Source organism: Meleagris gallopavo, chromosome 9 (genome assembly GCF_000146605.3).
Source record: "Meleagris gallopavo isolate NT-WF06-2002-E0010 breed Aviagen turkey brand Nicholas breeding stock chromosome 9, Turkey_5.1, whole genome shotgun sequence".
NCBI lineage: Eukaryota > Metazoa > Chordata > Aves > Galliformes > Phasianidae > Meleagris > Meleagris gallopavo.
In genome coordinates this window covers 5154353-5167015 of record NC_015019.2, presented here as the reverse complement: position 1 = coordinate 5167015, position 12663 = coordinate 5154353, and the positions used below count along the sequence as shown (strand labels likewise).

The following is a 12663-nucleotide window of genomic DNA, read 5'->3' as shown; positions in this document are numbered from 1 at the left end:
GGGAGGGACACTCTCGGGTAGCGGACCCTCCTCCTGGGGACCCCCCGTTACGCTGCCGGGTACACCTTTGAGAATCCACTCCCTCCCCTCCCCCCCCGCAGCCCCATCCTCACCAGCCCTATGTGTGCTCTGAGTATCTTGGCTCTCTCCCGACCAGACCCACCCCCCTCCACCAAGGCCCCGGGATGCAGCAGCATGGGGGGTCCCCAAAGGCAGAGGTGCCAGGAAGGAGGGCAGCCCTGCCCCACAGCCGGAGGCACCCCACGGGTGGCTGGGAGGGACCGTACGTGGGTTGGTTATGATGGAGGAGATGTGGCTCCTGCAAGCATCCAAGTGGGAGGCGGTGAAGTCCACGGATAGCAGGGTGCTGCTCAGAGGGATGGGGAAGTGTAAGGCTGGCTGGATTACCTGATATCGGTGGTCATAGAGCAGCCAATGCTGGGCCGGCGCTCTGCCCGCCCCCCGTGTACCATGGTGTGAGCAGAGACAGCCACTGGTGCTTGCTGGCTCCCCAGCCATGCACTGCCTGCCAGATTACTCAATCTGGGCACACGGCGGCTGGCTGGGACAGACATGACGAGGCACGGAGCGCTTGAGGTCGGCCAGTTCTCCCAACTTCAGAAAGACCAGGAAGCCTCTGGTGGCTTGTAAAAGGCACTGGGTATCCATCCCTCAGCAGGGATGCAGTGTCCATCGCCTGTCCTAATCCTAACCCCCTTCATAGCACACCCCAAAGCATGAAACCCCACAGACCCCACGAGTGAGATCTGCTCCCGTTCTAGAGACAAGAGCACTGCCAGGGTTATTGGGTGATGGTGCAGCGCAGCACTGCCAACTGCGCCCACACCTCAGTGTTTGCAGCAGGAGCGATGCGCAATTGAAATCATTTATGCAACCTCCATTTATCCAAATTAAAAGCATCCCCCAGGAGCTGGCAGGTCACCAAGCCCTTGGCTGAGCAATGCCTGGGCCCAGAGTCATCATATTTTTAATTTTGTCTTCCCCTGTTTCGCGATGAAATATTTAAGAGCAATTGTTTAAGAAGACAGGAATGCCAATCCTCTGTCTGGTAGACCGGCACCGTCAGAGGAACGGATGGACAAAGCCTCACGGTGCTCCCCACACCAATCATTATCCCATTCTCTGACCCAGATGTGGGGAGGCAGAGGGGTGTTTGCTGCTGCACACTGTGAGTCACCCCGTGAGCTGCACTACCTGCGGAGCTCAGTGCTGTAAACAGACCATAAAAGTGATGCGTGTCTGCAGAGTCAGAGGGCGACCTGCTGCTGCCTCTCCCAGTGCCCGCATTAATGCCTCTGCAACCCTGGGACTGGGCCACTGGGGTGCTGCAGCCACACCCTGCCCTTACCCACTGCAACTGCCTCTCCCAACACCCAGGAGCGCCCGAGGCAATGTCCCCAAGTCCTAGAAAATGTCACTTTCCTCTTTCCAGTGCCTTCTCCAAGAGAACAACCTGACCTCATTATGTTCTTAATCCTGGATTTCATTATTTTATTAATCCCGCAGTGTGCTGTGAATGCAGGGACGGAGCGACAGTGCCCACCTGCTGTGTGAAATTTGGGGTTGTGCAGCTGCTCCCTGCACATGGCTGAGGGAGGGCACTTGTGCAGCAGCCAGGCTATAGATAGCGGTGGGAGCAGCCTCCTGCGGGGCTCCAGCACTGAAAATAGGCACAGCTCCCTGACATACGCCTGCCCAGCAGCTCTGCTCCTCTAAAAGGAGAGCAGGAAGAAGCTGGGGCTGTCAGGGAACAGTGTGCAGGAGCCCTTAAAGAGCCCACCCAGATGCAGGAGAGCTGCTCACATGCTCCCAGTGTGGTTTCTCTCCTTTCCTCTCTGCCATCGCACTAGGACCCTGGGACACACTGCTTCCCAAGCTGGGACACGCCAAGCTGCTGGATTCCCAAATATAGCCCTGAGCACAGCAGCAGGACAGCTGCTCCCCACCGCTGCCCTTCCGGATCACCAACCTCAGTAGTGCTCCTCAGTTTGTGCAAAGGAACAAACCCCCATCCAGTGCTGCACAGAGCATCGGGTACGTGGCTCCCAGCAGCCCCACGTGCTCAGTGCAGCTCCCCAGCATCTCCCAGCCACGTGCTGCAAGAAGGAGCAGCGGCCTGTGTGTGCTCCCTGCTCTCACAGTGGCCAGAGCCAGCAGCTGGTGGGGCTTGGAGGAGTTTCGGAGCCAGGAACTTTTTACTTAGTTTGGAAATAGCTTTGCAAATGACTTGCTTTCCCATCTTAAATTGTTTGGATTCTGCAGTGCGTTCTCAATAATTCAGCTGTATTTTTTTTTCTGCCCCATCAGTCTGTGGAATAGTTTCTGGTTGAGGAAACTTTTTTTTTTTCCATTTGCTTTGCAGATTCATGCAACCGCTTTTGCTGCTTTTTTTCCTCCCACAGCCTTACTCTCCTGCAGGGAGAAAACTGGGGTCTGGTCTGCCCCAGGTCTGACTGCAGCCCAGGGCACTGCATGGAGCTGAGCAGGCACAGGCACAGCCTCACTGCAGACCAGAGAGAGCACTGCTTCAACAAGAAAGTGGAGCTGCCTGCTTTGGATACTTGCACATTTTGAAAACACGGCCCTCCAGCTGCAGTCCCACCAGGTGATGCTGAAACAGAAAACCAGGACTTAAAGCTCCTTCTAACTGAGTGATTCCCCTGGTCCCAGCAGGCACGTGGTGCATGGCAGGCAGGAAGAGATGCTCTGTGCTCAACTCTTTTCCCCCACACCCACAGCCCTGAGCAGAACCACAGTGGGACACGGGCAGCACGGGGCACTGCCCATCTACATGCCCAGCTCTGTGCGTGGTGCAGGAGCGAGCTGTCGGCTTCTCCTTGCAGAAGAAACAAGAAAACTGAGCAGAGCAGCCAGTGTTCAGCAGTTTGCCATGCCCCAGCCTGTTTGGGGCAGACTTTTGTTTGCTCAGTGCAAAAGGGCGCTTATCTCCCTGCTCTGAAGGCAGCCTCCCCGCTTCCGCGTTCGCCGTGGGGCTCAGCTGTGCCATCTGGGGGGGAGGGGGGGGCAGAGAGTGCTCCACAAAAATGGCCTCCCAGCCCAAAATAGCCACCGGCTCACCACGCTGTGTTAGCAAACGTCACACCGTCCTGGCTCACCGACAACAGGTTTCCTGGCGTGGGTAGCAATTACCTGCAGCTGCAGCCGGGCTGCGGGGCGCTGGGGGTGTAATTAGCTGCTGGGATTTGCAAGCCCGTGTGATCGGGTTTAGTGTCAGCCAGCAGAGCTGTGCCGGGATTTAAAGGGACGATGCAGGCCTTTGCATGTGAGCCTGCTGCTGTAAGAGGGTTGCTGCCGTCGGCCGATGGGCTCGCAGCATAGCATGTCTCTCTTCTGAGCTGCATGTCACTGCCCTGCATCGGTGGGTGTGCCTTCGGGGCAGGCTCTAGGTGATGTGGTCCCCAGCAGAGCAGGACAGCTTGCAGGCATTGCTGCTGGCACCCTGGGGTCCTGGCTCTTATTTCCTTATTACAGCCACCCTAGCTCTGTGCTCTTATCAGCGCTGCCCAGTGCTTTCCCTGCAAGCTGTCACTTGCTGCATGCCGGCATCCCCAGTAGTCGCTGCTGCTCTCCCATGCTGCACCTCCCCAGGGTCCCAGCATTGTCCCAGTGTGCCCGCAGTCACTCGGTGCATACTCACAGGATCCATGAAGCAGTGACAGCACAGCCCGTGTTCCTTCCACACTTCTCCGTGGTCTCTGTGGTGTCACCTCCTTCCCTTGCTTGCTGCTCTCCAATGGGCAGAAATAGCCCCACGCCACGTGCTGCCCTCCAGGCAGTGATCCCAGAGGCCGCACAGCCCCAGCACCTCGTGCACAGCTTGCCCTCGGGGACCCCGCTGTCACCGCTGCCACTGCTCTCAGCGAGGTGTCTGGCCCAGCACAGTGCCAGCTCTGGGTCCAGTAACAGCCCCAGTGAGGAACATCTCCCGCTCTCCACCAAGATAAGAAATTCTGCCTTAGAGTTTCTCACCTGGCAACAGTCACCAAGGAAACTCGGACGGCTCCCAAGGGTCCCCTGTTGGCACTGCGGAGGGGTGTCCCTGTGCTGTAGGACGTGCAGGGAGAGGGGACACGTGTGTCCCTGGGCCGCCTGCTGCGGGCACCCTGCCAGCCCTGTAACCTGAGCCACTGCCACACCACGTCCCAGGTGGAGCAGAACGCCCATTGCTCAGGGCTCGGCCCTTTCCCAGCACCCACAGGTTTCACTGGGCTCTGGGGTGCATTTTGGAGGTTTTCCTGGCCGTGTGTACATCAGGAGAGGTGGCCTCCAAGCTGCCTTGGGTGAATGGAGGTTGCCACCTCCAATGTGTCCATGTGATATGGGCACAGCTCCTTCTGCAAAGGGCTTCCCCATGTCGTGCTCTTGCAGGGGCCTCTGATACTGGAGGGATCATCAACGCAGTCACAGCACCCCCAGGCTGAGGAACAGCAGGGGACAGGGGCACAGCCACTGCTGGCCCTGGGAAGTGGGTCAGGGCTGCAACCATGCATGTAGGAGGAGGTGATGAGCACACATGCGAGGCAGTGAGGGTGTGGATGTCAGGAAGCAGGCTGCTTGCTGGCAGCCAGAAATGAGATTCTACTGCTCATTTAATCGGTGTTTGTGACAGCGCTGGGTGCCACCTGCTCACCTCAGCCAGGCTGAGGTGCTGCCAGAGAGATGGAGCATGCAGGCACACCATTGCCCTGAATACTGCTGTTGGCTGTGCCTGGCCACAGTGTGACTACGGAAACTTCCTCTGTCAATCATTAACCCTGTGAGCTGTCTGCCCACATGGGCCATTGACCTGAGGCCAGGCATTGCCCCACCCTCATGCCTCAATGTGTTGTGCCCCACTGCAGGGTTTTCTAGGGAAAGCCATGCTAGTGCCCCAGTGTGTGAGTGCTACGGGATGCTTGGCATCACCTGTGCATTGCCAGCTCACTTTGGTATGGCTGCTGTATGGCTGCTGATGCTGAGAAATGAAGCATGGATCCCACCTGCACCTATACTTCCTGGCATGGCTTTTGGCAGATCTCATGTCCTCATCTCTCTCAATTCCATGTTCTGCACTGAGCTGCTGTGTCTCACACCCCCCTGTGCAGCCTGTCTTTGCCTGCAGAGAACCAGCCATGGCTGTGAGAAGAAATGGGAAACATGAGGAGCCAGATAAGCACTGCAGGGCTGCAGATCAAGGAGCTGAAGCTTGGTCCTCTTCCTCCCCACTGTCACTATTGCCCAGCCCTGTGCCATCCTCACAAAGACTTCATCTGCTTCAGGCAACAAACTCACATGGAGGTGCACAGGCATCCACGGGGCCAGGAGCAGCCATGGGTGTGCAGAGCAGCCTGATACCTCCAGCAGAATATTGGGTGCTTCTCACAGCCCCCCACCTCCCTGCTCCCAGCCAAGCACTGCCCAGCTGTGTGTTGATTCTGCTCTGGAAGCCTCCAAACTATTACGGAGGAGCAGCATGTAGCAGCCTGGGCTGACCTGTGTGGATTAGGGAGGCTGCAGGGAATAAATCATGTAAATCCAGATTAGGTTTAAGCAGGTGCTACGCAAAGGAGATGCAAGGGGAGTGAGTTTGTGGTGGACAGAGTGTGGAGCCAGGCCGGGCTGCTGGGTTTGCGGGTGCCCACAGCACAGCGCAGAGCATGTTCCACCTCTTCTCACACTGCTGGACCTGGCTGCAGGCCGTGCAGGAGCCCGTCAGGTAAATCCATGCTGCTTTCAGCTGCGGGACAACGGGGTGCTGCACTGGGGCTTCCCAGTTTGCAGGGTAAGGGACACAGTGCCATGGAGCTGGGTTTAATACCCTTGGGAGGAGCACTGCAGGTGGGTGATGTTTGCAATGTGGGGGTTTATGGTTCCATCCCAATAGTGTCAATGTGGTGCTGCAACGCTGGAGGTGGAGCTCACTGCCCACGCACGCTCTTGTTTGTGTTTAAGGTGAAAATGACTCATGCTGTTGACATGTAAACCAAAGAGGAAATGCTCAGATGGAGTGTGTTACTGCAGACCAAACATTACTGTTGAGGAACAGGAAAAATCTCTTGGGTCTGGGCAAAAGCTGAGAAGGTCCCTGCTATCTCTGGTTTAGCTACAATGCGGAAAAGCACTAAGAAAAATCATTAACTGCTCCCACATAAGTAACAATGTTTTTGCCCTGTTTGTACCATTGCCCAGCCCCATATGATGGGAAACAGTTGCTGTTAAAGTGCCAGGATGCTCCAGGTGCTGGTGCTGGTAGCTCTGCCCTCTCCCTCTCCCCAGGCACCATCCTGCCACTCTCCTGGCCAAAGTAAAGCTGTTCCCTCGCCCAGAGGCCCCAGAGCTGGCAGCCAGCATTATGGCTGAGGACAGTGGCTCACATGGAGCCCTGATGCTCAGTACTTGGTGTTGCCCCCAGGAAAGTGACCCTGCTCGTCGTGGGGCTGGACAACTCAGGGAAGAGCTCCGTCATCATGGACATCATGAGAGGTGGGGAGGATGGCCTTCTGTGGGGAGGGTCCCACGGGGAGCGTGGTGCTTGCTTGTGCCTAGTGTGCTTGTGGGCTGCAGCAGGTGATGCAATGCCCAGGATCCCAGCAGCAACGCCCCACAAATCCCTCTCGGCTGGGCTGTGCCAGTCATGTTCCATGAAATAAAGAAATCAGCTTGCTGCTCTGGGGAACAGAGTGTTGGCTGTGCCTTGGGGATCCTGCAAGTCAGTGGGGGGACGTGGCCAGGGATCAGGATGTATGCATGGAAGGGCTGCTCTCACACCACAGCCCTCTCCCCACACACAGCTCTGGCCAGCGAGGTGCTGCCTGCAGCACAGCCCGGCCAGACCCGCCTGCGGGTGAACAGGTTTGAGGTGACGCTGGTGGAGCTGCCCGGAGCTCAGCGCTGCCGCAGTGCCTGGCGCAGCCACTACGGTGCAGCCGACGGGCTGCTCTTCGTGCTGGACTCCAGTGACCTGGCACGGATGGAGGAGGCTCGCAAGGCTCTGAGCCGCGTCCTGAGTCACCCCGATGTCTCTGGAAAGCCCCTCTTACTGTAAGGCTGTAGTGTCCGGGGTTGTGGGGAGGAGTGGGAACCCCAGCAGTGATTGGGAGCATATAGTGAGATGGCTCCAGGACTGACCACCTCTCCCTATGCCTCAGCCTGGCCAACAAGCAGGACGTGGCGGCTGCATTGCTGCCCTGTGAGCTGATCGAACGCCTGGCACTGCAGCAGCTCGTCAACGAGAACCACTCACCCTGCCGCATTGTGAGTGCAGGGCTGCCCCGAGCCCACAGCCCCTCCATGTGCATCCAGGGGGGCTGACTGAACCTCTCCACCTCCAGGAGCCATGTGCAGCCGTGGGCCCAGCCCGCAGCACACTGCAAGGACTGCGCTGGCTCCTGCGTGCTGCTGCTGAGCACTCCCTGCAGCTCCCCACTGCCTGCTCCCCATCACCTGACTCCGGACCCAGAGCAGCCCATGGCCGCCCACATGCACGCAGGTGGGTGTGCAGCTCCATGGGTGCCATTCTCCTATCTGCATGGGGTTCATCCTAACCCCAGCTGTGCTCTCACCCCATCAGGGACCCCCTGGCCCAAAGGGAAGATGAATCTTGCAGTGCAGAGAAGATAAAGGAGCCACAGCCCACCCGCCGCCTCCTCTCCCCAAGTCCCCAGGTGAGATTCCCCCAGCCACAGCAGGGAGCAGAAGATGGAGGAGCTCCCATCACCTCTCCTCCTCTTTCCCCTGTCAGAAGGTGAGCACAAACGGCCCCGGGAAGAGGAAAAAGAAGGTAAAGGTGAGGAAGAAGGGCACAGGGCAGCTGAACCCAGCTGAAGAACCAGAGGGAGGAGCAGCAGGAGGGGCTGATGGCCGAGCCAGCACTGCTGGGGGATTGCTGGCCCCCAATAGGGTCGGACAGGAGGAACCTGTGCCTGCTGGGACAGCTGCCCCCCACTCAGGTGAGAGGAGGCTATGGGAGCTGCTGGCACTACCTACTCAGGCACCTCAGGATCCCCAAAGCCACCCCAAGAGGGGCTGTGGGGACCCATACACGTGGTGCTGTGCTGGACCAGCGGTCCCTGGGATCTTCCTTAGCTCTGCTTACAGGTCAGCTGGGGCGCAGAGCAGATGGCATCAGTCTGGATGGGAATGAGGAGAGACATGTCTGATGCACAGAGGTGATGGAGGGCTGCAGACCTGCCAGCAGCAGTCCTCCGAGCTGGGTTGGTGACACCAGCACCCTTGCCCAAAGGTGATGCCTTAAATTTTGTATTTCTCTATCCAGCACAGGGCATGAAAAAGAAAAAGAAGAAAAAAATCAAGAATAAAATCAAATCACAGGAGCCTGTCATGGAGCAGCAGCAGGAGGAGGTCTCAAGTACCTTTGGTTGGTATTTCCCAGGATTGACTTTGCCCAAAAGCATCAAGGGGTCCCATTCTGTTGGCAGCAGGGTTTGAGCTGCTTGGGAGCACTTGGGCACATAGTACCTGGTGAGGGGGCACAGGTACAGGCAGGGCAAAATGCTGGGAAGGTGGGTGCTGTGGTTGCTGCCTTTGGGTAGGATGCAGCCAGGGAGCCCAAGTGCACAGTGCCAGGCTCAGTCTCTGGTTAGTGCCCGATTTCCTTCCTCCCCCAGACCTGTACCGCCGGGCAATGCTGGCTCTGAAGATGCGGCAGGAGCAGAGGAAGCAGCCGTCTGCCATCGCTCCCTGAGCAGGACAGGCGAGTCCTAGGGCATGCATGCTCTTGCAGCTAGTGCAGGGCTCCTGGGCTGTTTGGCCAGGGCTGGCAGTCCTGGGGCAGGAACAGCAGCACTGTTGTCCTCTGCGTGACTTGAAAATCAGGATCTGCAGGAGCAAGCCAGAAGTCCCGTTGTAAAAAGCCTCTTTGGCAGCCGGGTTGCAAACAGCCTGAAAAGGAAACAGACGGCACTTTCTGACCCTGTGTTAGTATTCTGTGTAAGACTTGCCCTGAACCCTGCTGAGTCTGTAGAAGAGAGAGGAAGCTCGGAGCAAATATCCCATGGGAAAAGCCCATTTCTTGAACTGACACAAACCCTGGCGGAGCCGTGTTCGTGGGTCAAGGGCTAACTCGGCCACTCATCCAGCCCCCGCCTGCTGCCTGGACACGCTGAGCTTCCAGCTGGTGAGGTCAGATGGGCAGAGCCATGCCCAGCTCCAGCCTGAGCCAGGGCACAGAGCAGCATCTGCATCCCGACACAACCATCTGCACCTAACACAACCCATCCACAGCTCTCAATTCCTGGACACTGCCTGCCCTGTGCAGGGCAAGAAAAACCACTAAACCCTCAGCTGGGCTAAAAAGGGGAAAAGAACAACTCTGGCTACTCCGCCTCGCTGGTGTGCTGTGAAATTATTAGATTCGATTGCCAGCGCCTACGGTGATGAACTGCAGCAGCTTAAGCCCAGCCTGTGCTTGCAGTGAGCCGGTCCCACTGCCCAGCCGGCCTGGGGACGAGACGAGGGCCGGGGTCGGGAGGGCCGGCAGCTCCCCCTGCTGCCCCGGGCGTGCAGGGAAATAAAACAATAAATGCAGTACAACCCTCTTCTATTCTCTTCTTCTTCTTTTTTTTTTTCCCTCTTTTTCTTTTTTCTTTTCTTTTTTTCCTTCTCCCCCTTCTGCAGGAAGATGTGCAGCTTTTTGAAAGAAAGAAATCCTCTACTGCTGCCATGTATACCAGAAGCAGGCTGGATGGCAGAGTGCTGGCACAGGCTGCCCAATGGCTGTGCCTCCAAGCTGATGGAGTGCAAGGAGCATTTGGACAATTGGTTGTAGGGTTTGAATTTTGGGTGCTTCTGTGTGGAGATGGGTAGTGACAGCTCAGACGTATCTCAGAACCAGTGTGTCAGTGGCTGCAGAGCAGCTAATCCCACAAGCCAGCAGACAAGTCTGACCTGTGCTAACTGAGGATATAGCTTTTCTCTTCTTTAGAAGCTAAGCAGAAAGAGCTCTATGTTAAAAACACTCTATTTCAGAATTAGATAATACTCAGAAATGAGATCCTGAAAGCCTATTTGATCAACCCACCAACGGATAAATCCAAACGTATTGGTTAAGAGCTGCTCTGTGCCACCAAGTAATGGGCTGGACTGTTCCTGCAGCGCATGAGAAGCAGCTGCTGTAACAGGAGTGCGTAGCAAGGCATGCAGAGAGGTACACAGAGCTTTTTCCATTGCTCTCCTCCTCCTTTTCAAGTTACCGCCCCTGACCAGCTGAATAAATGGCAAAGGAGGGATCCTTTGGAAGGTGTCCTCAATGGCACTGCCTGCTGAAAGGCAAAGGAACAGAGGCTGCCTTTGTCTGAGCTTTGCAACAATCAGTGGTGGTTTGTAATGCACCAGGAGCTGATGAGAAGTTTCAGTGAGTGCTTGTAGGGAAGGAAACATTGAGAACTGATTTGTCCCATGGGTGTGGATAGGGCAGGAGGCCCTCCTATGGTGGGAGGATGTGTGAGAATCACTCCTGCTGTACATCTGTAATTGCATTTTATAAATAAAAACTTAATGGTCTAGTTTTTCCCCTAAGCAAGCCTTTCCAGGGGTGTACAAACAGAACAGCATACAAAGCAGTGGTCTCAGCATCACTTCAATCTTTCACATCCAGAGACCCTCCTTAACTCCAAGCAACAGAATAATGAACCAGAAGATGATCTGTGAGAAAACCTCCCAGACGTTCATTCTGGAGCCTGTTTTACTGTTGCAAAAACAATTCAGAGCAAGTGTGACTGATTGTAGCTAATGAGTTCTTTGCCAGGTGAATGTCAGGGATCCCACCTCACAGGTTACCTGCAGGTGCTGCTTGTTCCCACCAGCATTCTTTTAATGCTCAGCACAGGGCCAGCTATGGCTTTTAGGGTGTGCATGGAGAGAGGACAAGCACTGGGGTTTCTCTGGGGATGGAGGCTGGGAGCTGGTGGAGACCCTGCCTATATAGCTGCCTTCTTTCCAAGCCAGACTTAAAAGTCAAAAATAAGAATATAACTTAAGAAAGAAACTTCTGTTCTAGGGCAGCTGTGCTGATGAAGACTTGACCAGCCCCTGTATGATGGCCTGTCTATTTTTGATTGGATTAATTCCTTGGGATACGGCTACATGTATCACAGACATAGGCAAGGTGTGTGGCTTTTCCTCAAGCTGTTCTGTGGAAGAAAGTGATTTGCTATGTGTATGCACCTAAGTACACACAAATAAGGTGAATGGATGTGAAATGTCAGAATGGATGTTTGGGTGGATAAAAGCCCAGAGTAGGAGGGCTTAGGGCTTGAGATATATATAAAGTAAACTTCCTTCCACTTGGAGTTCTTGCCCTCTGACTGTCATGTGGGCTGGGTGCCAGCCTGCTGTTCTGACTGCTTCTGGCTCAGTCATAAAAAGGAACTGTGGGGAAATGCTACTTCTGTTTTTTTTTTGTTTTTGTTTTTGTCCCCTCCTTTCCCCTGAGTGAGCCTACCAGGGCCTATTTCCATGAGCTCATTCAGTACATTGAGCTGAGACACGCTGGCATGCAGCATGGGGCAGCCCATCAATCCCCTCCGTGGTTCTCAGTGGCTGTGAGCGGCGCTGTGCCTGGAGCTGACTGACGAACAGCCTGACACAGTGCTGTGTGAGAGCTTCTGCTGTGGTTGTGGATCCTCTGTTGTGTTGCATTAAAGGTGAGAGTTAGCCTGTTTGCTGTCATGTACTCTGCAGCATCGTTAGGGAAGAAAACAGATTTAATTAGATGAGAGTAACTCCCTGAGCTTCTCCTGGTTGTTATGAAAGAGGCTATTAAAAGTTTGCAGGGAAAGGGAAGGTAACAAGGGCTGGAAATCCAGAAAATATGGCAACTTTCTCTTTCTAAGTTAAACGAGCCTTGTTGGAGACACTGCTGCTGGCAGAGGGAGGAAGGAAACAATCAAATTTATTTAATGGGCGTATTTGTTTTGAGGCACAAAGGAGTGTCTAAGAGCCTGAGATGCACAGATTTGTTACACCACGTACCAAATATAATCCATGGTTTTTCCTCTAATAAAAAGCTTTTATTGCTTTTTTTTTTAAAAAAAGGAAATTCTGTTAATTAAAACTAATAGTCTTTCTACTTCATAAATAATCACTGTAAGTCACTGAGTATTTGAATACGTTATTTCAGTCTAACAGGAAAGTGTCTCTTGAGGAAGCCTATCAATGTATTAATTAGAAGGGCTTTAGCTATAGAATACTGCTGGATATGAGATCAAGAGCTAATTTATTAACCAAAATTCTTCATTTTAGACTTCTGCAGCAATCAGGGCTCATGTTTTGTCTGTGGAAGAACTTACACCTTATTAAACTGCATTTATATTTCAGCACAGATGGGTTTAGCAAGCTGCTAGCACAGATCCTGACCTACAGCTGATGATGTAGATGATTCTTGCTGCCCAACCTGTGCTCTAAGACTTTCCAACCCATCTTCTGTGTGCAGCACAACTGAGGTTTTGGGGCTGATTTTTGCAGGCCTTCAATGTTTTGATTTGTTTACTCTGCCAGGCTTTATAGTTTGCAAGGTACATCTGCTGCACAGGCTTGCAGCTACCAGCACTCTGTGTTCTGGCAGGGAAAGCTGCTGGTGGAGCGATGAACTGATTTAAAATGGACTTTGAAAGAAGGGAGGAG

General features: G+C 54.6%; 3 protein-coding genes across 3 annotated transcripts in view; 1 reads left to right on the top strand and 2 right to left on the bottom strand.

Annotated features, from left to right (window-relative positions):
- XKRX (XK related X-linked) overlaps positions 1 to 473 on the bottom strand; it is a 4008-nt gene extending 3535 nt beyond the window's left edge. The window contains exon 1 of the mRNA XM_010715416.3: positions 409 to 473. Within this exon, the coding sequence (XP_010713718.2) occupies positions 409 to 473 (65 nt within the window). The remainder of the gene's footprint in view (positions 1 to 408) is intronic.
- A 2040-nt stretch (positions 474 to 2513) lies between these two features.
- LOC109369039 lies at positions 2514 to 4221 on the bottom strand. The gene is given in 2 exon segments (XM_019618159.2): positions 2514 to 3716; positions 3718 to 4221. Coding segments are annotated over 2 exon segments (687 nt in total). The 5' UTR covers positions 4207 to 4221; the 3' UTR covers positions 2514 to 3518.
- A 1457-nt stretch (positions 4222 to 5678) lies between these two features.
- ARL13A (ADP ribosylation factor like GTPase 13A) lies at positions 5679 to 9568 on the top strand. Its single transcript, XM_031554726.1, has 7 exons — positions 5679 to 5737; positions 6434 to 6504; positions 6813 to 7062; positions 7143 to 7275; positions 7353 to 7510; positions 7592 to 7685; positions 7763 to 9568. Exons 1-7 carry the CDS (start codon positions 5679 to 5681, stop codon positions 8162 to 8164), a joined length of 1167 nt encoding a protein of 388 aa, XP_031410586.1. The 3' UTR covers positions 8165 to 9568.
- The last annotated feature ends 3095 nt before the right edge of the window (positions 9569 to 12663 follow it).

Excerpts from the sequence above, each read along its gene's own strand:
- ARL13A (XM_031554726.1), top strand. The coding sequence starts at position 5,679 with ATGTTCCACCTCTTCTCACACTGCTGGACCTGGCTGCAGGCCGTGCAG. Across the intron at positions 7,511-7,591 it reads GGCCGCCCACATGCACGCAG|GGACCCCCTGGCCCAAAGGG; the intron begins GTGGGTGTGCAG and ends TCACCCCATCAG. Across the intron at positions 7,686-7,762 it reads TCCTCTCCCCAAGTCCCCAG|AAGGTGAGCACAAACGGCCC; the intron begins GTGAGATTCCCC and ends TTCCCCTGTCAG.